Consider the following 23,402-nt stretch of genomic DNA (forward strand, 5'->3'; position numbering starts at 1 on the left):
ACTGAAGTCTGTAAACCCCTTTTATATAAATAAGAGGTTCCCTGGAAATGTAGTTGGGACAAATTTAGATACTTACATTGATTGGGAGAAAAGTCTAGAAGCTTTTACTCTAGTGGGTGAAAATAGGAAGAAAATATAGCTTCTAAAAGGACCTGTGTAAATCCATGGATATTAGAACCAGAGTGTCTAATTGAAGTTAGAAATGTGTAAGGGGCACATTGCTAATTAAGGATAGGACCAAGAAATTAGCCCTGCCATATGACCACAAATGCTTTGGTACTGCCATCAAAGAACAAATAAAGTTTGGGGTTGGAGGAACTGGTGCAGTGTGATTAAAACCTTTGGAGGAGGGATAGTCTCTATTGCCAACAGTTTGAAAAAGATACCCTTCATAGTATTTCGGTAAGAATGGTGTCTCTGTGTCTTTCAAATGATAGCATCTCATGACTTAGTAACTTGATGCCAGAGAAACTGAGTCACTTACCTTGGTCATGTTTGAGTGATTGTAGAAATCTGTTCCAGGCCTTTGATTTAAACAGGATAAAGTACTTCTGCACACTTTTATTTTTAGGCTTTTCCTCTTAATATTCATAATCCGTACTTTTGAATCCTGGGTGTGGGGGTGTGTGTGTGTGTGTATACATGTTTTCCCCTCCCTTGTGTTTGAAAAATCTGCAGGGATTTCTGAACTTGATGTATACCGTTGAGAGTAGTTCAACTTGTAAAATGGTTTCTGTAAATAAGACTGATAACATTATAATTTGTCTCATTCTTTTTTGCATGATAACATTATTATATATCTGTAACCATGTTCTTCAGAACTTGTTCTAATGTCCTTTTTAATTTTTCCTTTTGGGGGTTTCTTATTTCAAAATTATAAACTTAGAATCATAGCAAAGGCCATTGAAGTCCCAAGACAGTATATGGCTGTTAATGGATAAAGACAGGAACAATAACTCAAGGTTCCTTGGGGCTAGTCTGATATGTGTGTGTATATATATATATATATATATTTTTTAAATGACAACTATCTTTTTTCTTGGTCAAAGGAAATTTGCTTCAGGGAAGTAATTGAGACAATAAAAATACATAGTACTGGACTATGGGGTCAGGTGGCTTGGTTTCTAGCCCTGTGACTTAACTCTCCTTGTAGGGTCACTTTGAACAGGCTCCTTAACTTCTGGCCCTTTTTTTCCTTGTCAGTGAAAGAAGGATTGGATTAGTGGGGATCACAAATGGAGGTCCACAGCCCATTTCTTCTGGTGGCCTGTTATATTAGCATAGTATTTGAAAGACATTTGAGTTTGAATGCTTTTAGGGGAAGAGGGCCCTCACCAGGTCACCCTGGGCCCTACTGCCCTCCCTCTTTGGTGTTTTTACTTCCTGGCTTCTATAGGCCCTTGTTAATCAATAATCATTGGACTAGTCATTGGGTTAGTTATATCTAAGTTATTAATTATGTTTTTTTATTGTTTGTTTTTCTTGTTTTTTGAAGATTTGTGGAAGATAAAATGTGGGTTACATTTTTGGAGGGAAGCTCTGCCTTGAATGTTCTGAGCCTAAATGGTAAAGAGGTAAGGTAGCATTCATTGATTCTAAACCATTCTGAAATTAGGTGTCTGAAGATTATATTTTTATAGACATGCAGCAAGATTATCTAAGTGTATTTTTAGCTGAGGAGGATAAAAGACTTTATGGTGTGCTTTAATTATTTTTTATAATTTATTATTTAGACTAGGTTTCTGACCATTTTACGGTTATTTTGGTCCCTCCCTAGGGATAGTAACCTTTGATATAAACTAAGAAGAAAACATGTTTACCACCTAATGTGATTTTTATTATATTTTGTTATATAAAAACATTTAAAGTTTTAATTGGGATAGATAGTATGGCTCATCTATATAGTAGAAGAGATTTCTGTCAAATGAAGCAAATGCTTGATTTACAAGAAAACAAGGGAGGAAGGTGCTCATTAGTCCTAGGAACTTATTTTATTGGCTTGGATCATGGTACCCACGTATCTTTTTCAAGCATAGGTAAAATAATTCCCATAGATACAAATCCATCCCATTGAGGCATTTTAGAAATTTTTAATTAGTGGAGATATTCCTAACCTGTGATTTGAAATGTGATTGATGGGGGAAATTTACATCAGTGGCCTCGAATAGTTTTACTTCTATGAAGTGCTGTGTCTGTCAGTGTTTTCTGAATGCTTTTAGACAGATCCTAAATTTTTAAGTGTATGGTCACTTGTCAGGATGGACTAAAATCTAGTCCTAATTTCTCCAACAGTGGGCAACTCCATAAGGATTTCTCTGAGTTTCCTCTTCTGCCACATCACTTTAACTTTCTTGGAGAAAAAATATTCCATGTGTTTCAGTCATGCATCGCTTAACCACAGGAATACGTCTGAGAAGTACCTCGATATGCAGTTTTGTCATTGTGCGAATATCATGGAGTGTACTTACACAAACCTAGATGCTATAGCCTACTACACACCGAGGCTCTAGGGTACTAATCTTATGGGACCACCTTCATATATGTGGTCTGTCTTTGACCGAAACGTTGTTATGTGATGCATGACCGCATTGCTTTTGAAATAGATTTTGTAGGGTTTTGTTTGGTTTTCCTGAATGTAATAGGAATACACTAATGCAAAAGGAAATCAAGAAATACAGAACAATAAAAAGAAAGAAATAATAAAGACCGCTTGAATCCAACCATTATGAAATAATATTTCTTAAACTTCATATATGCATACATATATGAAGTATATATATATATACACATATATATACAAATGAGATTATGTATACACATACATATTAACACAAATGGGATATACATATACACACACACATACATACATCCTCAAACACAAATAGGATTGTGTTATAAATGCTATTTTCTCACTACATCTTTACTTGAGACTATATCATGGACATCTTTGTGTCATAATGTGTCATAATGGCTACATAAATTTCATTATGTGGATAAATATAAATTTATTTAACCAAACTCCTATTAATGAGTCCAGCTTTTAATTATTAAAACCAACATTCCAGGGAATCCCTGTGCCCTTATAACTTTGCATGCTTACCCTATTATTTCTCAGGATAAATTCCTAAGTGTAAATTTGCTGTGTCAAAGAATATAGACATATTAACTTTTGATACGTGTTGCCTAATTGCTCTTCAGAAAGGATTTATCTAGTTATATTATGCCTTGGATTACTTAATATCTAACATCCTAATGCATATTGGATATTTTTAACTTTGACAATCTGAAAAACTACAAGTAGTATGTTATTTACTGTTGTAAGATTTCGGTTGCTAGATTTTTTCTGTTTATTGGTCGTTTGTACTTCTCTGACTAGCTGTTTATGTCTTTAGCCCATTTTTCCACTGGGGTGTTCATCTTTTGAAGCTCTCTTTATGTTAAACATGTTAATCTCTTTTCATTTTTGCTGCAGATAATCTTCCCAGTTTGTCTTGTGACTTTGTTGTGTCTTCACCAGATGGAAATTGATTTTTAAATTTAATTCTAGTTTTGCTCTCTTAAAAAGCCCTTCCTTTTCCCATAATGATATAAATATTTAAGAACAACTCTCAATTTGGCATTCTTCATCAGCTTTTATTCTATTTCTGAGTATTTCTTTTATCTTTCCCTGATAATTCTCCTTGTTTTGTTTTTTTCCTCTTCTTTTCAGCTCTGTTTCTCACCCTCAAGTCTAGTCATCAGTGTTAATGCTCTTAGAAAATACCTATTCCTTAGCTCCCTTAGAAGATTTTCAAAATTTTATAAAAATTATGTTTGTGGAAAGTGTATAATAATATTTAATTTATCCTTTTGAAAGTGAGATATTCCCAAATCTCTAGTCTGTTACCTTTGTTAGTACCATTATTTCAGCCCGAAATCTTCTAGGATGCATGTAGATGAGTAAGAGCTCTTCCATTTCAGGGGAGAATCTGGAAAAAATATATAGCTTAAGCAGGGCAAAACTAAAGGATGACCTTCTTTTTTTTTTTTTTTTTTTTAAAGATTTTATTTATTTATTTTTTTCCCCCCAAAGCCCCAGTAGATAGTTGTATGTCATAGCTGCACATCCTTCTAGTTGCTGTATGTGGGACGCGGCCTCAGCATGGCCGGAGAAGTGGTGCGTGCCCGGGATCCGAACCCTGGGCCGCTAGCAGCGGAGCGCGCGCACTTAACCGCTAAGCCACAGGGGCGGCCCAAGGATGACCTTCTTGAGCGTTTTTTTTTTTTCTGTCATCTAAATTTCTTTCTTTTCATTTGGCTCTGATCTCTGCCAAGTGGGTATTCCTAAGGAAGTGCCTCTTAAATGGTCATTATGGTGATTGGGCTTAAGAATACTTGTTAGTATTCTTTGGTGAACATGTAAAGAATGTTGTTGACTTTAAAAAGTAGCAATTGACTTATAGAGCCTGTTGCCAAGTTCTGAAATGGAATTGATTTGGTCTGGTAAGCGAGTAAAGGATTATTAGTTCTTAGGACTCTGACTTCAAAGCTCAGTGTGCATCCTAAATTACTGTTCAACACAGCCATGCCATTCAGGCCAGCAGCTTTCAATCTCTCCATCTTATGCCTTCAAGGAATTCTAATGTCAGTGGCACTTTGAGCCAAAGAATATCTGTACCCACAGAGGTGCCAGCTGTCATCACAACATGTTGGTCACTGCTACACAGTTCATTTGGAAATACCAGAAAAGTTCATATACTATATATACTCCAGGCACTCCAAACAAAGCAAGTTGAAACTATGTAGGAGAGAGCTCACATTTTAGAAAGCAAGTTTGCTATGTGGGTATGGGTTGTAAATGAGAACATCTTTCTATTGCACAGTCTGTGTTTGACCAAGGAGTCTTGTGGCTACCTGCAAGTTTTTTGAAAGTATTTTTTTAATACATCAACAGGACAGTGTAACTTGATTATAATGTGTTGGTTGTTTTAGATTATACTTTTGTCTAAAAAGCACTCAAATTTATAGGAAAGGCAAAGTGCCAGTTTCAGAGATACCAGTCATTCTGTTTTCAGAACGATTAACTTTTGTTGAAGATTTAAATGGTCTTAAATACTCTCAATATTCTTCTGACATTTGAAATGTTGAAACTGTCTTGACAGTATAGCAACTTGCAAGACCATTATGCCAAGTTAGGAAGGTCTATATGAACAGGAAAAGTATTTTAAAGATTTTCTACTGTCTCTTTTATAGTCGTTTCTTGGAGGAACAATTATTTAATCTCTGGATCAAAATCAAAGGAAGTATAAAATTATGTAGCAAAGTTGTCAGTGAATTTACATCTGGCCAGGGAAAGATAACTGGCTACAGCAAAGGACAGTTGAATCTGTGTGCATCCTAGAGAAGAAGACTTTAGATTTAGCAACATAGGCTTTTAAAGAGAGAATTGGGGACGTTTTAAAGCAGTAGTTAAAAATGCAGTATCTGTGAAACAGTTATGTTGAATTGAGTCTAGCTAAATTAAGCCTGTACTGTTGCATAGTATAACTAAGGCAGTCCCTTTATTCCAAGATAGTTAATTTTCATGCCAATGAATTTTTATTTTATATCTCTTTTACTCAACTAGTTATTGGGTCGGACTATAACTATTACTTTAAAAAGTCCAGACTGGATCAAAGCTTTGGAAGAAGAAATGAGTTTAGAGAAAATGAGCGTTGCATTGCCGTCATCGACAAGCTCTACCCTGCTAGGTGAAGATGCGGAGGTTGCAGCTGATTTCGATATGGAAGGTTTGTTTGTTGGACACATTTACTGCTGTACTTCTAGATAAGTTTCTTTCCCATCAGTAAAGTCTTAGTCTCCACATTTATCCTTCTCTTTCTTCCTGTAACACACAGAGTAGGAAGAATTAGATTTTGTTTTGCATTGTATTATGTTTATTTTGCTAGTACCTAGACTTCAAGGGCAGTTGCCATTCAAATATTAAGATCTTTACAAATATCAGTTTATATTCTTGAGTGATGAGAGCACAAATTAGTATTTTTGGTGTGTGGTTTGGTCCCACTAATTGCATTTAAGGTAGAAAAGTGGAAGTTCAAAGTGGGTATTCTAATAATAGAAGTCAGTTCAAAATAATTACTGCAAAAGAGGATATATTTCAAAGTAATCTTTTTAAAAAGATTCTCAAAGTGGCTAGGAACACATGCATTTGAAACTGAACCCACCCATATAAATGTAACCATTTCGAGTTTAGAACTTGGGACAGGTTATCTGGATATAATAATTCCCTTAAACGTGATTAGGAAATGCTTTTGCTGTCTAATGCTTATATTATTCTAGCATATTTTCCATTAAAATGCATACATTAGTTTATAAAATGACAGAACATCATGTTGTGATACCCTGTACATCTAGATAGTGCATTTAAGATTTGAGAACTTTACAAGATTATCTCCAGTTTTCACATTTCTCGCTTAGTCCACATTTATGTAGTACATTTTATGTGCCAGGTACATGCTAGGTGCTAGAAATTCAACAGATGTCATCCTTGCCCTCCCAGAACTCACAGCTTAGTGGGTGTCACACACAAATAAGCAGGCACTTATAATCAAGTGACGTCAAAGCAATAATGAATGATGCTGTGGTAGTTTATGGGAGAGTTGCCTAACCTAGATTTGGAAAGTTGGGAAAGATTTCCCAGAGGCATTGAAATTCAGAGAATCTGAAGACTAAGTGAGACTTAGATTAAAGAAGATAGACAGGGGTGAAGAAGATAGACAGGTGTGAACCAGGAAGAAGGAATGTGCAGGGGCCTAAGGGGAAAGAAGTGATCTAAGTTGATCATGCAAGTATGCTTGTGAGGCAGTAAATGAAGAGAAAAGAATGCTGGAGGAGGAGCAGGTGAGGGATGGAAGATGAATTTGGTTTTGAACATGTGAATTTGAGGTGTCTGTGGGGTCTGTCGGGCCCAGATGGAGGCTGTGGTTTTGTGGGCCTGGTGCTCAAGCAGAGAGCTCTGGGCTCACAGGGCAGCTCTGAAGGCAGTTAATGCCATGGGTATTTAGTAGCTTGGCCTGAAGAATTAGATAGAGAGGAGAGAACTGGTCCTGGGATGGAATACAGAGAAACATAGACTTTAAGGATCAGCAGAGGATGGCTGCCCATAAAAGGAAAATGAGAAAAAACAACTAGAAATGTCACAGAGCCAAGAAAATATAGTGACTTAAAAATCAAGGAAAGAAATGGTAACAAGGAAGGAGTAGTCAGTGGAGTCCTGTGTCACAGAGGGACGAGGAGAAATGAGGACTGCAGCTTGCCCTTTGCATTTAATGACAGGGAAGGAGGCTGTTGGTGACGTTCATGAGAGGGATTTCATTGGAGTGATGAAGCCAGATGGTGGTAAACTGTTGTGGATAAAGATGAAGAAGTGGGGAGAGTGTCTAGAGACAACTCTTTACAGAAGTTTGCCTAAGACAGAGGGAAAAGAGAGAAGAAGGCAGTTGCTCCAGGGAGATTGGGGATCCAGGGAGTATTGTTTTGAAATGGGAGAGGCTTGAGAATGCTCAGTGCTGCTGGAAAGGGCTGACGATATTGGGGAAGGGCAGGGTAGAGTGAGTGATAGAGCAAGGTCACTGAGAAACAGAGTGTGCAGAACCCCTTTTGTTCCTCCACAAGTATATGCCTTCCAACCAAGTGATTAGACTCCAGCATGGGGGCAAGTTGTTGAAGGGGGGAGTTCCCATTTTAAGACTTCTCTTTTCTCTGTGAAGTTTAAGAGTTGAGGCTATCTTCAGGAGTAGGGCAACCCACAGTTTCGGGAGAGTTGAGAAGGTTTGAGATAAAGCTCCTGAGAAGGAGTAATGGGGAGAGCCAACCAAGGAATTGTGGAATTGCCAGGCAGCTTTGGGAGCCCAGAAGAGGCTGAAAAACACAAATTTAACGTGACTGCCATCATCAGGCCTGTGGTTTTCTCTAGTAGCAGCGCTCAGCAGCCTAAGTGCAGTTACGGAGAGATTCAGCAGTAGAATTGATGCCGGTGTGACAGAAGAGCAGTAGGGGAATGGCTGAGGGGAAGAACCACAGAATCTGAAGACACATACAGAGAAGCAAAGTTAGATAGGGGGTAAGAGTAGGGGGATTAAAGGCCCGGATCCTGATGAAGTCAGAAGAGCAAAGAGTAACTGAGGGAGAGAACTTAAAGGCTGGGATTTGGTGGTCAGAGTGAAGTGTTTTGAGTTTATTAATTTAGAGGTAGTGCAGTTCTGAGGGGTGTAGTGTTTGGAGTGGAGGAGTATCAGTAAGGATAAGAGCAAGGCATTAGGTTGTTGATGGGTTGTCCACACGGACTCTGATATCACCCAGAAGGATGGTTATGGGTTGCCGTCTTGCTCTCTGCTTAGTCCCATGAATGAGTTCAAGTGAGCAGAAGGATGGAGGTTGGAGATCATGGCTGCAGGGGGTTGTAGAGGGTGTTACATAATGGCATAACCTCAAAGAAATAGGCCTTTTTATTCAGGATTGGGTGATTAATGTTCTGGAAATGGAATTAACTTTCAAGGAGCACCCTGACCCCACTTTCCAGCCCTGAGGAAAGGCGAGATGAGGAGACCTCAGGGGAGAACAAATTCCCCCTGTTCAGTTAAAGCAAAGAAGGTGTGTGTTGGGTGGGGGAGCACAGGGGAAGGGGTAGTGAGGAGACTTTCTGGGAAGGGTGTGTGGCTCTCTGAGAGCCTGTCTACTATAAGGGCCAGACCTGAATTGAGGGTAGGGAGGAGGGGGCAGTTCCACAGAGCAAACAAGAAGATTTGGAGAGAGAGCAGTAAACCTTTGAGTCAGCCAGCACTGAGATAGCTGCTCAGTGGAATATTGAAAGCCGTTGAGTCAACCCAGCTCCAGGTGTTAGTCATCACTGGCATCCTGTTGCTCTGAGATGATAAACTATCTTTAATGACATTTTCTGTAAGAGCATTTGTACTAATTCTAGTTTTATACCTATAAATTTATATATGCCTGCATGCTTAATCTATGCATGTTTTCAGTGTCATAATGTTAACATGTTTATTTTGTGTGTGTTTAGACCCTAGACTGATGAAAAAAATTTCTGAGAAAGTTAAAATGGTGGTAACTTTGATAACCTTGCATTTCCTCAGGTGACATTGATGACTATAGTGCTGAAGTAGAGGAAATTCTTCCTCAGCATCTCCAGCCATCTTCAAGTTCTGGCCTTGGGACTTCCCCAAGCTCTTCACCCCGGACCAGTCCCTGCCAGTCACCTACAATATCAGAGGGTCCTGTACCTTCCCTTCCCATAAGACCAAGTCGAGCACTGTCAAGAACTCCTGGACACCCAGCTTCGCAAAGTGTGTATTTTATTTAAAGTTTTATATGCCTTTCCCTAGCTGATAAGTTTGATTTTAGATGGTCAAGTCTCTGATGTCTTTGGGTCTCCTTTGGAGAGCCATTTTTCTTTAACTTTCATACCTATGTGCTAAAGTGTACTGTGTTTTCTGTGCATACAAAAGAGGAAACTTTGTAGCTGGTAAGCCCTAAATGGAAAGGGAAACTCGTCATCACTGTCACTAGATGAGAGTTTTTCTTAATCCTTTTTCTATGTGGTCAGGTTTGTCCATGTCTTATAACTGATGATTTTTTGTCATTATAGTTAGAACTCATAAGTATTTGGGCTTAACCATATATCTATACATGACCTGTATTATAGTATGAAGCAAGAGAGACAAAACACATTTTTTTTCTTTTTGTGAGGAGGATCAGCCCTGAGCTAACGTCTATGCCAATCTTCCTCTGTTTTTTGTGTGAGATGTTGCCACAGCATGGCTTGATGAGCAGTGTGTAGGTCCGCACCTAGCATCTGAACCCACACACCCTGGGCCACCAAAGCGGAGCCCATGAACTTAACCACTACACCATTGGGCCGGCCCCCCAAAAAGTTTTTTTTTTTTTTGTGAGGAAGATCAATCCTGAGCTAACATCTGCCAATCCTCCTCTTTTTGCTGAGGAAGACTGGCCCTGAGCTAACATCTGTGCCCATCTTCCTCCACCTTATATGGGACACCACCACCGCATGGCTTGACAAGCGGTGTGATGGTGCGTGCCCAGGATCCGAACCCCGGGCCGCCACAGCGGAGCGCGCGCACTTAACCACTATGCCACCTGGCCGGCCCCCCTGAAAAGTTTTTTTAATCCAAATTTATATCCATTACTCCTCCAAAATTGGAAGATTTGTCTCTGGAAGTTGTTACATTACATGATTAAGTCACTATTCCATGCTAAGCAACATCTTCAGAAAACATCTTCCATTTCATAAACTTCTCTAGTTCTCTCATACCACTCTTAGAGGACTGGCTTCATTAAATAAATTCAAGATAAGCTGAGGTATAAAGAAGAGACTCCCTTTTCTTTTTTTCCTCTCTATTGGCCAGCAGACTGCAAATGACTTAAACAATATTTTGTGCCATCTTTATAGGGCCACTCAGTAAATCATCTTCAGCACTTGGGGTCTAGCTAAGAAGTCCCCATAAAGTTAGCATTATTGCTTCTATGATACCAAAGGGTAATTTAATGACAGAACTACTTTTGTTATTGATGCTAAAAATGCGTGTCAATACCCTGTAGTACAAATTTAGAAAATTAGCAGAATAGACTTTATCATACGTGTATAGGAAGTACCATACCTTTGTGCTCATGCCCACTTGGAACCTGATCTTCTTACCTAAGGTACTTTTTCAGCTTCTCCTATTGACATCCTGCCAGCAACACAGCTGCAGCAGAAAGATTCTCCCCAGACCCTGGAGCCCAAGCGGCCACCGCCTCCCCGCCCGGTTGCTCCTCCGGCACGTCCAGCTCCCCCACAGAGACCACCTCCACCTTCAGGTAATGACCCATTTTATTTCCATTTCCTTCTCCACTCTGTTTAAAAATGTTTTGCATGTTTTCAGACTTCTAGCTTCTAGATTTTATTGTTTTTCTATCATTGTTGCCACTTCCTGGCTTTTCTCTCAAGAATGTGGTAGGTGTGACGGGGAACAGGTAAAAAGATTGTTTCCCAACTAGATTTCTGTAACATATTTTCATAGCTTACTCTTACAAGTGTGCAAGAAGTGTTTGTTTTGTTTTTGCTAATTTGATGTAGTTGTGCTAATTTCTATAAAATGTATAATTAGAATTGAAGAACATACATATACTTGTTTACTATAAAGTTCTATATATTTGTTTAAATGTTCTTTTTAAATAAGTATAATGTCATTACTTAAATTGTTAGAAGTATTCGCATTAAATAATAGCTTTTTTATTGTACCAAGATACTAATATGTAATTCCTACGTGATATTTGACATCATGAATACTATAGTAAATCTTTGACATTTCAATCTTTATTTAATATCATTTCCTTTCTGCTGCATATTTTGTTATGAACTATAAGGGGCTAGGAGTCCTGCACCTGCTAGAAAAGAATTTGGAGGTAACCATTTATATTTGTTACAATGTATGGATTTTGATTCATTAATGTTTTGGAGTTTGATCCCTATAACTCAAAGACATTTAGGTTTGTTTGATAAAAGTCAAAATGAATGACATTTATACTCCAAGTTAAAAATAGCTCTAAACTTGCATTATATTCCTATTAAGTAAAAGATTAGAGCTTAGTTTTATTAGTGAATAGAACTAAGGGCTTCCATTTCCCAGATAGACATAGTTGAATTAGTCATCAAGGCTTGATATACTTTTTCTTAATAAATATAGTCAATTTGGTTACAAAGATTTAATTCTCAAAAATCATATTGATTTCAAAAGGGATTCAGGTACAGTGAATATAGAACATCTCCCAAGTATTTGATTGTATTAGATTGTATTAGAGCTCTAGTACATTCCTTTTTTAGTAGCTTGTGGATTAGCAAAATTTCCTAGGAATGCAATTTAAAGGTATAATAATCATCTGAAATATATCTTTCATTTTGCATGGCTTTATCATTATTTTCCGTAAAACTGATGCCTCATTTTTTTAAATATAAGAACGATTTTCTTTTATTTTTTCAATAAGAAAATTCTTATTAACGAATGGATCACTTTTTTTGTTTAAAGTGTAGTGTGTTTGGTTTACATGAAAACTTTTCACAAAGCTCAGTTGGAGGTGTATATTGTCTGACAAGTTTATTTAATCCCCTTCTCAAGAAGAGATGAGGCAGGTTGTCACAATTTCGAAGAAGAGCTTTTACAAATCCACTTTTAATATTATCAAGGCTTACTGTACATGTGTAGTTGGTCTATTTCTAGTCTAGCTGCCTAATGACATTGCTGACCAATTCACATGTTATTACAGATTGACTTTGCTTGTGTGTAGATTTTAATGACTATATAATAAAGATAGCCAAATCATTTCAGCATTACAGCTTCTGCAAAATATGGCAACATGAAAATTTTTCCATTGACTTACAGAAAACATTAATTTTTCCCATTTCAAACTCCTGCTTTTATTTATATTTTCATGATCAATTCTATGTATCTTCTGTAATTAGGAAAGCAACTGGTAGAAAATAAATTTTTTAATGAATTTGTGAAGATATATCATATTAGCAACTCAGTGGCTTACTTAGAAATTTGATGTAATTTTTAAAAATTGCTTCTCTTCATAATTCTTTTGTAGGCAGTGTTTGCAGCATGTTTTTTTTACCCTGTAAGCCAATAACTCCTTTAAGGCAGTAGGCTTAGATACTAAGTCATTATAGTACTTTTAGAGTTTTTTTAAAATAATGCATCAGAAACTAACTTCTAAGAGACTAATATGGTCTCATCATAGACACTTAAGATGAAATTGAACCTTTATGTTTTTTTTTCCTTTTTGATTGTCAAATATTGGAGTTTTTATTAGTGATTTAAGGCTGAATATAAGGAGTGAGATGATCATGAAGCAAAGGCTTTCATTAAACATTTTAAAATTCCCTACTGCTAGTAATCTCAGATATAAAAATAAAACTGATGGGGCTGGCCCAGTGGCGCAAGCCGTTAAGTGTGTGCGCTCCGCTGCGGCGGCCCAGGGTTCGCTGGTTCGGATCCCGGGTGTGCACCGACGCACTGCTTGTCAAGCCATGCTGTAGTGGCGTCCCATATAAAGTAGAGGAAGATGGGCACGGATGTTAGCCCAGGGCCAGTCTTCCTCAGAAAAAAAATAAATAAAACTGTCACCCCCTTTCTACTCTTATGTTTGAGGAAGGGGAGGAGTCAGGTTTGGGCTTGGCATCTAAAGTCACTTTGGTTTGTATTGATATCTTGGAGGAAACTCAAAGCAGTAAAAGAACTTTTTTGCAGAAGTAAGTTTAATGCAGAAATTGTTCTGTGTGCCTGCCTTTCATCCTGTGCTGTGGGCTCCAAACAATATACAGCTTCTGTTCTTTCTCTAAAAAGGTATCGGAGCCCCTCCCAGTCCTGGGGTAGCTAGGCGAGACATGGAAGGTAACAAGACTTTTGCATCATAGAAATAGATCTCTCATTTTATTTCTGAGTGTCAGCCCCTCCAGTGTTTAAAGGCATACTAAATCTTTTCTTAGTTTGACTATAAACTTCCTCTTCCCCTCCTTATGTATACCTCGTAACCTTGTATTTTTTCTCTTTTTGTTCTATGTTGTGTATAGTTTCTAATGGATATCCATTTAGTTTCCTTGCCAGTCTTACGTTGTTTTACACTGTTTTGTATATATTTCATATATACTTAGGATGTGAAATTACTGTACAATGTTATTTTGAGAAGAATGCCTTCAAAATTCTTTTCAGAATAAGTCAAATGTTTAGAAAGGTACTATAGTAACTCTGAAGTTTTAAAAATTAATAATTGTAATTAAACCCTATTAATTCAGGTCCCCAAGAATATAGTATTTTGTGGATGATTTCAAATAACATAAATGTTTTTATGTATAATGATGCTGAGCTAAATTCGCTTAAAGACCATTAAGACTAGAAGCCATTCGTTAAGATTACAGTTATTAAAGGGCTGTTGTATTTCATATAACAATTGCACTTGAATTTCCTTTCAAAAAGAATAAATCTGAGATGCTGCCCTTAATAGTTCCCCCTACTCCTTTTGGCCCCGAAAGTAATTTATTTCATTTCCTCCTTCCACGATGTTGCTAATGAGTTTAACCATATTTTAACTTTTTTCCATAAGGCACATATTTAGTAATATGCCTGTCTTCTACCTTAATCATGGGATTTTGTTATAGAAATCCAAAAGATCTCATCATAAGATTACTTTACCCATAATGACACCTACAACCTGAAGTCCTAAAACAGTGTTGTTAGGAACCTTTTGTGTGACTTGGAGAATGTAGCTCTGTTTGCTCAGGAGCAATTTGTCCACCAAGCTCTGAGAAGCTGTCGTTTACACAAGCTGACCATGTGGTTTCAAGGTTCATAGGAGAGAGCTTTGTTGGGAAAGTCACCTTAAAAGTGATCCTCTGAGCAAGGTATCAGATTGAGGGCTAAGTTGTCTCTCATAAATGTCGCTATAAGTATTCTAATTTTTCTCTCTTTTGGGATATTTCATTCAGGTATTTCAGATATTTCAGTTCATTTATCATTATCCAAAATAAAGTTCTTTTGTTACCATCTCATGCCCCCATTTCTGCCAGTAATGAAACAATAGCCAACTGATTGCTTTATTGTTTACTTATGACTAATTTTTTTTCCTTCCTGCTTCAAAGCACCCAAAAGCCCTGGAACGACACGGAAAGATAACATAGGTAAAAACACTTGAATTTAGCTACTTAACCGTAAAACTGGACCATGAATAGACACTTAGGATATAAGTACGTGGTTTCTTGTTTCTTTCTTTTTTTGAAAAACCTTTAATACATGGTGCGATGTCTGTGTTCCAGGTCGCAATCAGCCTTCACCTCAAGCAGGACCTGCAGGCCCAGGACCGGCTGGATACAGTGCAGCCAGACCGGTAGGCACACTTAGTTAGCCTGGGAGCCCAGAGTGCAAGGTTCTAGGTCCCAATTTGCTACTGGTCAAATGGGTTATCTTGACTCAGTTTCTTAAACTCTAAAATGAGGGAATGGCACTTGATGATCTCCAAAGTACCCTTCGACTCTAACATGTTAACGTACTCTTCAAAAATAACTAAGCATACAGATCTTCCTCGACTTAACGATGGCGTTACATTCCGATAAACCCATTGTAAGTTGAAAATATCGTTAAGTCAAAAATGCATTTAATATCCATAACCTACCGAACATCATAGCTTAGCCTAGCCTACCTTGAATGTGCTCAGACCACATTTAGCCTACAGTTGAGCAAACTCATCTAATGCAAAGTCAATTTTATAATAAAATGTTGAATATCTCATGTAATTTATTGAATATTGTACTGAAAGTGAAAAACAATGTTTGTAAGTTGTTTACCCTCGTGATCACGTTTATCAAGTCTATGAGGGGGTGATGTATTTGGGCAGCTTTTTATCATATTATCTGAGTAATTAAAGAAGATATAAAGTCATCCTTCAATAAGAAGGATTTTAAAATTAGGTTTCATGAAAACATTGTTATGATAGAGTTGGTATACTAAAACTGGTTCTAAAGGTGTTAAAAGTAGGAGAGCAGATGGTGTGGTGGGGCCTTTCCCTACCTTGTGAATCTGTGGTTTTCTATATGTTTATCATATGTTCTTTTATACACTTAATTATTCTATTATTTACCTGAGTTAAAATTTTCTCTGGAATATAACGAGTAATTAAAAAAAAAAAAAGAAAATGGAAACCAGCAATCAGTGACTTGGGCTAGTCTACTGGAGCCTGCGGCTGCTGGGAGGCCTCTAGCTGAGGACTGGGAGCTGGGAACTGTTACTACAAGTAGAAGTTAAGGTTGTGAGAAATTAAGAAACTACTTCTAATGAAACTACTTCTAATTTCTAATAAGAAATTCTCATAATGTACACCTGAAATTTATACAATGTTATAAACCAATGTTACCACAATAAAAAAATAAACAACAACAGAAAAGAAATTCTCATAAAATTTCTTAGAAATTTTTTGTCTTTTCTGTTGTAGCTGTCTATTTATCATCCAATCTAAAGGTCCTTTTCTATATGTAATACAGTCATGTGCCATGTAGCGAACATTTCAGTCAGTGACGGACCACAAATTTGACTGTTGTCCCATAAGATTAGGACTGTGTAACCTAGGGGTGTAGTAGACTATATAGCATCTAGGTTTGTGTGAGTACAGTATGATGTTCATACAACGACAAAACCACCTAGCGACGCATTTCTCAGAAGGTACCCCATTGTTAAGCAACGTGTGACTGTATTAGACTCCAAATTAAAATGTCTGCAAAATATACCTAAAGATACCTATTACCCATTCTCCTTTTTTCAAAAAAAAGGAAAATTGCTTTTCATTGACTCCACCACAAGTACTTTCTTTGTTCTATTTAAGATTTTATTTATTTTATTTTTTTCCCCCCAAAGCCCCAGTGGATAGTTGTATGTCATAGCCGCACATCCTTCTAGTTGCTGTATGTGGGACTCGGCCTCAGGATGGACGGAGAAGTGGTGCCTCGATGCGCACCCGGGATCCGAACCCGGGCCACCAGCATCGCAGCGCGCGCACTTAACCACCAAGCCACAGGGCCAGCCCCCTTTGTTCTATTTAATACCGTAAGAATAGGGAAGGAAAGTCAAGATTTTGTGAGATTGCATTCATAACTTTTGCTTAAAATAAGAAGTATTGGGGCTTAAGGCCTTCAGCAAATTTATGAAGATAGAAAATATATTTTCCACCAGTGTGTCTTTTTTTTTTTGTGAGGAAGATCAGCCCTGAGCTAACATCCATGCCAATCTTCCTCTTTTTGCTGAGGAAGACGCCCTGGGCTAACATCTGTGCCCATCTTCCTCCATTTTATATGGGACGCCGCCACAGCATGGCCTGACAAGTGGTGTGTCGGTGCGCGCCTGGGATCTGAACCTGGGCCGCCAGCAGCGGAGTACATGCACTTAACCGCTACGCCGCGGGGCCGGCCCGCAGTGTGTCTTTTAATGTATTTAATTTAGCATATTGAGTTAGTCATTCAAAAGTTTTTACTTCTGTATTTAAAAAGAAAAAAATCTCAGGATGTGGTTTTTTTGTAAGTCTCTTAGTTGCTCAGTGTGTATCTCTCTCCATCACCTCATGAACTTTAATACCGTCCCTGTCTCCCGTTAAGGCAGCACTGCACATGATGAAGAGCAAGGGCCCTGCAGCTCGTCAGACTTGAGTTTGGATCCTGGCTTTTTTTCTAGCTTTGTGGCCTTGGGAAAGTTGTATACATTTCTTCACCTTAATTTAAAATAGAGATGATAAATACCTACTTTTGAGGGATATTTTGAAGATGAAATGGAAATGCCTCCATGTGCTTAATTAACATAGTGCCTGACACGTAGTAAACAGTGAAAAATAAAAGGGAAGATTTTAACACTTACGATGCATGGCTATAAATAGGGAGCAATTAAAATGACAAGATGGGGAATAATACCAGAGAGGGGATTAAATGAGATGCAAAAGCAAATATTTTCACAAAGTCTTACCTCTTGAAAATAAGTAAATGTCTCAAATGTTACGTTTCCCACTTTTAGACTATTCCTCCCCGGGCTGGAGTGATTAGCGCCCCACAGAGCCATGCTCGGGCATCTGCCGGAAGACTGACCCCTGAAAGCCAAAGCAAACCATCAGAAGGGCTGAAAGGTAGACACTGTGTTAGAAATACCAGTTTTGTTCTGTAGTCTTTCCTTTCACTGTTCCTTTTCCTTTTCCTTTCTGTGGTCTCTCACCTTCTACAACTTACTCAAATAGGGATATCCTTCTTTCTTTATACCACAAGAAATGAGGCTACTTGTTGGAGGGCGAGAACTAGAATCTCCTAACATTTCACTAAGGAAGGATGAAACATGGTTTTCTAGAAAACACCTAACATCTGAAAATGATTTTTGTAGGTTCAGCTCTTCTTCCTGAACCACTGAAGCCTCAGGCTGCCCTTCCTGTGCAGCCTTCTCTGCCCCAACCTGTTCAAAAGATGCAGGAGCCTCTTGTCCCCGTGGCAGCACCTATGCCTCAGCCTGCGTCCCAGCCACACTTGGAAACCCCCCCACAACCACCACCTCGCAGCAGGTCGTCCCACGGCTTGCCTTCAGAGCCTTCCTCACAACTGCAAGTAAGTCCAACTAGTAAACAAAATAGCATCTTGATGCCTTTGAGTTTTGTTTGTTTTTTAGCCACACTTTGTTTTCTTTTCCTTTTTTATTGAGGTATATTTGATGCCTTTGGTAAAGTCTTTGAACATATTTATTTTTAATTATTATCTTTTATAAGAAATAAATAAATATGAGATTCAGTTTTCTTTTTCTTTTTGCCTTTTGGTAGTAATAGCATCTTGAGATATGACTTCAGCAAATGAGTGGCACTTGACATCTCAAACTAGTCACATAACAAACGCATGGTTTGGCTGTTTGAGGATTTGGGTTTTTTGGGTTTTTTTTTCTTGAACCTGTTGCTTAGATCAAGGGTTCTCAGAGAGTGATCCTAAATCAGGGCTCTTTAGGGGATTTTCAAGTGGCTCCCAGGCTGTTTTATCTTGTTAACATTTAAAGTGTTTGTGACTTTTTGTTTTTTTTTTATTGTGAAATTTTTGTTGTACATTACTGTTTATCAGTCACCATATAAGTGCATGCCTCCACCCCTTGTACCCACCACCCACCCCCCATCCCCTGGTAACCACCAAACAGTTCTATCTGTCCGTGTGTTGGTTTATCTTCCACATATGAGTGAAATCATATGAGTGAAATCACTTTTTGGTTTTTTATTCATAATTTGGATAGCTGATAAGTTAAGATAGATAACAATAGTTTATTTTTCTTACTGTTCACAGCTAATAAATTAGTTTTGGCTTTTACTTCCTGGAGAGAGAGGCAGTCAGATCAATCTCTGACTGTTGGCAGTGTTGTTAATTTCCAACAAACAGAGACTAATCCTTTATTTCCCCTGATGCAAGTATAGTTCTTATCTGTGGTGGAGCTGGCACTGGGCTTCCTCAGGTATCTCCAACAGTTTCAGTCATTTTTCGATCCATTTACATGGGTTGGGCATGCAGCAGGCAGCTTATTCACAAAAGTAAAACCATCAAAATAATAAGTCACCTCATTAGTGTCACACAGAAAGCAGTGCCATTGCCTTACTGGGTGGAAATCACAGGCTCTCGGGGATTGTTGTTATGTCACAGTGATCTCACACTGGAAAGACTTCTGGTATGTGTCTGCAGTTATCTTAGTACAGGAGTAATCATGCAAGTTAAATTGTTTTTATTTGGATGCTGTTTTACTTAGTTTTTGTTATACACATTTCAGTAAAATTGTTAAAGTAAAATTTATATTTAGTACATTTTTTTATTGTCTAGCCTTAAATTTTATTTTATCCTAAAGTTTTAACTTGAAAATGCCATGAAGGCCAAAGAAATGTGTAAAGTTTTAAAAGTCTGCTTGTAAACTATGGAAAGATCTAAAATACAGAAATATTACACAATGGCAATGTCCCTTAAGTACATTTATAAATAATAGTTTGCATTTATTTTTACACATATCTGAGTATGTTCAGCTAGTTGGCAGAAGTTAACAGTTTCCTATGCTTCTACATAGTGAAAAACAGATATTAAAGTAAATATGACTCTTAAGACAGTATGAATATTGTTAGCAATTAGCATTACTTGTAGACTATTGGTCACATTTGTAAAAGCTAAGAAGGATGTATAATCAAGAATGATAAACTGATCTTTTAAGCTAGTTAATACCAAAACGTATTCTACATGTTTTAGTTCAAAGAATTGAGGATGCTCAAGATATATAATTGTAGAAATCCTTCAAACAATAAAAGTCCACTATTCTTTTCTCTCTGCCAATCCACTTTTAGTGAGTCATGAATTTTTCTTCTCATTTTTTGTAAGGTGTACTATTGTATTTTTTTTTAATGTAACTGGAGGGTAAAAAACTAGCCATCTAGTAGCCATCTTAGATCTTTGTATTACTGTGTTAGGACAGAAGGTGATCATACATTTCATAGTAAAAGTGAACCTAAATTCCTAAAACTCTGTAATGGTTTAAGTATTCTTAGACCAATATGAAAGACACAGTACTCTGAAAAACTTCAGAAAGAGCAAACTGTCAAGTAAGATGCAGTTTTTAGTAGAAAGTCATCTTATGTCACAAAAATACCACAGAGTGAATATTCCAATGACTGCCACATATCATTTTCTTACATCATTTTCCATTGTTTTGATTTCTAGTTTTCATTGGAATGGGTGTAGTGATTTGGTGGCAGACAGCATGTACTTTGTGTGTGGCCTGGTAGATTGTGTTCTCTATCTTGTTGTATTGAGTTCATCAAAACTACCAAAGATGTTTATTTTAAATTCTAAATATTCTTTTTGCCTCAGTCATTAATCTCAGATTCCTTCGAACATTATACACACACACATACACACTTTTCTTTTTTGGAGGGATGGGAGTCTTGTTCGTGTATAGACTGTCTTTGTAAGGGATCACAAAGTGGTTACAGTTTCCTCCAGAGAGGGTACAGTGCTGGGGGGCCAGAAGGAAGGGGAGGTGTTTTACCTTTTTGTACCTTTGGAATTTTGACCATAAGAATAATGCCTATTCAAAAATAATAAACATTTAAAATTTAAAAAATCTTCTGCAGTAGCTATAAGTTGAAAAGGATGAGATTTTAAAATGACATATTTGATATTTTGGTAATAACCTAAAATAATCTTAGAATTGAACACTTAGTAATTTTTACAAGACTTTATTAATTCTGCACCAAATCTACAAGGCATTTAAAATATAAAAATCCATGACCCAGCTTTACTTTTTATTACTATTTAAATGTTCTTTGACTCTATAATTCTATATAGAAAAGATTCTTTTAATTCAAGTAATTATATAACATGTTATATATCCTTTACAAAATGTAAAAATGCCTCACTTTCTGTCTGAATTCCAGCATCTTAGTCATCTGATTATCAGCTAAGAACAAGAAGTTAAGGATGTGACAGGAAGTAAAGTAACAGCATCACTGCCATATGCTAACAGCGAGGGAAGAGAGCACGCAGAAAATCTCAGCCTTGTGCATCTATGTAACACCATCCCTACTCTCCTACTCAGTGCCAAAGCTGATACACGTAACCCTGAGATTGTCAAGAGAATATTAACTTAAATTCAGGAGTCTGGTGTTTAGTAGGCAGGAAACTCTAATAATATTTAATGTATTTTAAGTATTAAAATGATGTCTCTCTAAATTGTCAAAATGAGTTCTGGTATTTTAAAATAAGATAAGCTTTAGATATTGGGAAAGATTTGCTCAAAACTGTTTCTCGAGATTATTATATTAAAAAAATACTACTATATTACAGAAAGATTATGAATTCATTTTTAAACAACAAAAATAAGATCCAGTTTCTTACCTTGTTGTACCTTCCACCTCCATAATACATTATGAGGTGAATTAATGATAATGTCATCCTTCAGAAACTTTGAGTAATATAGAACAAGCCTGGATCCTGAGCATTTTGTTAAAATAAATACTAATTTTCAGTAGGGTAGTACTGTTGCAAAGTGATACCATTGTGTACATTTTCTCTAGTGATGATAAACCCATAGGCTATCTTAAGGCTGTGTCCTACTCTTCTTGGGCTGCCATAACCAATACCATAAATCAGTGGCTTAAACAGTAGAAATTTGTTTTCTCACAGTTCTGGAGGCTTCAAGTCTGAGATCAGAAGGCCAACATGGTTGGATTCTGGTGAGGGCTCTTTTCCTGGCTTGCAGACAGCTGCCTTCTCGCTGTGTGCTCACATAGCCTGTCCTCAGCGCTTGCATGTAGAGGAAGACAGAGCAAGCCCTCTGTGTGTCCTCTCATAAGGTCACTGATCTCATCATGAAGGCCTACCCTCATGGCCTCCTCTAACCTGAATTACTTCCCAAAGTCTCCATCTCCAATACCATCAGATTGGGGGTTAGAGCTTCAACATATGAATTTTGGGGGGACGCAAACATTCAGTCCATAACAGGTTGCTTAAAACGTCAGAGCTCCAAAAACCTATTTGGAATATTATTTTTTGAATAACAAAATTTTGATGTGGTTAGTAATCAACTTCAGACAAAATTAAACTCTGAGCCCTAATTCAACAATACATTTTTCATTCAGAAGCATAAAAGAAATTGGAATTGTCTCTTGAATTTATGCTACAACCTGCAAATATCGCTGCTCTCGGATTCTGTGTATAATATAGGACTAAAAGTATTTCGAAAAGTGAATTGTTAGGGTTGCTGGTTGGTCTCAGATTGTCCTCCTAACTCTTTCCTTTGATGTCTGTTCCCTTTCTCAAAGCAGGAGCAACCATCAGGGTAACAGGTATCGGATTATTTTTCAATCTTATATGTGCTTTTCATCTGTCATAGCACATTAGATGTATGAATCTTTTGCTTCATACATCTAAAGTTTCACCCATTTTTGAAACCACTTGTCCACCTTAATAAATTCTATTATCATACCATAAAACCTGCTTTTTCTTTTTCTTAGTATTTTGAATTTTTAGGAAGCATTTTAGTTGTTCTTGCTAATGCTTTACCATTTCTTGCTTTGTTTTTTATGAAATTAACAAAACTAAAAAGTATAATTTCAAGAAGGTAAGCTTTAGGTATATGAAAGTCTATATGGCAAAATCAAATTGGTTCTTGGTTTTAACAATGGCATAATTACATAAATATAAAATTCAATTTTTTTTCTTAGGTTTCTTTTGGGAAAAATTTTCAAATAATTTTAGTAGCAAGATTATTTTTGGTAAGGAAGAACTGACGATTTAGAAAGATGAAAGTGAATATTATAACAAGATTATTTAAAGATCCTTCCAACACCTTTCTTTGTAAAAATACCACCGTTTTTAATGTCAAGTCATCACAAATCCTGCTTAGATTATAAATTAATTCTAATGTAATGAATGGTGGTGTGGCTCTTATTATAATTTCAAGTCTGACTGGGCAAAATGATCCTGCTTCTATCAAGTTACCTTTAACTTATTTTGAAAAAAATTTTTTTACATATGGAAATAAAGATATTTAAATGCATAGCATTTATTTGGCAAGGGTCTACTATTCTAAGCTGTGCAAAGCATACAATTCTCCTGTCCTATAATGTCTATGTTGTGGACTGTTCTATCTGCCATGGGAGAATTGGGTCCCAGGCCCAATCAAGTACTTCCATTTTGTTGTATTAATCATAAATAATCCAGAGATTATTGGTAATATAGGGTTAATTGTAATTTTATGATGTCCATAATAAATTTGCCTCTCAAGTAGATTTCCATATATAGGTCTGCTTACCTTTAATACACTTAG

General features: G+C 37.0%; 1 protein-coding gene across 5 annotated transcripts in view; it reads left to right on the plus strand.

Annotated features, from left to right (window-relative positions):
- Positions 1–23,402, plus strand: part of SYNJ1 (synaptojanin 1) — a 94,068-nt gene that overhangs the window by 65,854 nt on the left and 4,812 nt on the right. For 2 of the 5 annotated variants that reach the window (XM_087418143.1, XM_087418145.1), the window contains exons 21-30: positions 1,496–1,574; positions 5,606–5,768; positions 9,129–9,338; positions 10,714–10,869; positions 11,419–11,457; positions 13,398–13,445; positions 14,690–14,728; positions 14,864–14,934; positions 17,598–17,706; positions 17,955–18,172. In XM_087418143.1, the coding sequence (XP_087274269.1) occupies positions 1,496–1,574; positions 5,606–5,768; positions 9,129–9,338; positions 10,714–10,869; positions 11,419–11,457; positions 13,398–13,445; positions 14,690–14,728; positions 14,864–14,934; positions 17,598–17,706; positions 17,955–18,172 (1,132 nt within the window). The remainder of the gene's footprint in view (positions 1–1,495; positions 1,575–5,605; positions 5,769–9,128; positions 9,339–10,713; positions 10,870–11,418; positions 11,458–13,397; positions 13,446–14,689; positions 14,729–14,863; positions 14,935–17,597; positions 17,707–17,954; positions 18,173–23,402) is intronic. The other 3 variants (XM_087418144.1, XM_087418146.1, XM_087418147.1) reach the window with 3 other exon arrangements.

Source organism: Ceratotherium simum, chromosome 27 (genome assembly GCF_057802395.1).
Source record: "Ceratotherium simum simum isolate JZ-2026a chromosome 27, ASM5780239v1, whole genome shotgun sequence".
In the NCBI taxonomy this organism is placed as follows: Eukaryota; Metazoa; Chordata; class Mammalia; order Perissodactyla; family Rhinocerotidae; genus Ceratotherium; species Ceratotherium simum.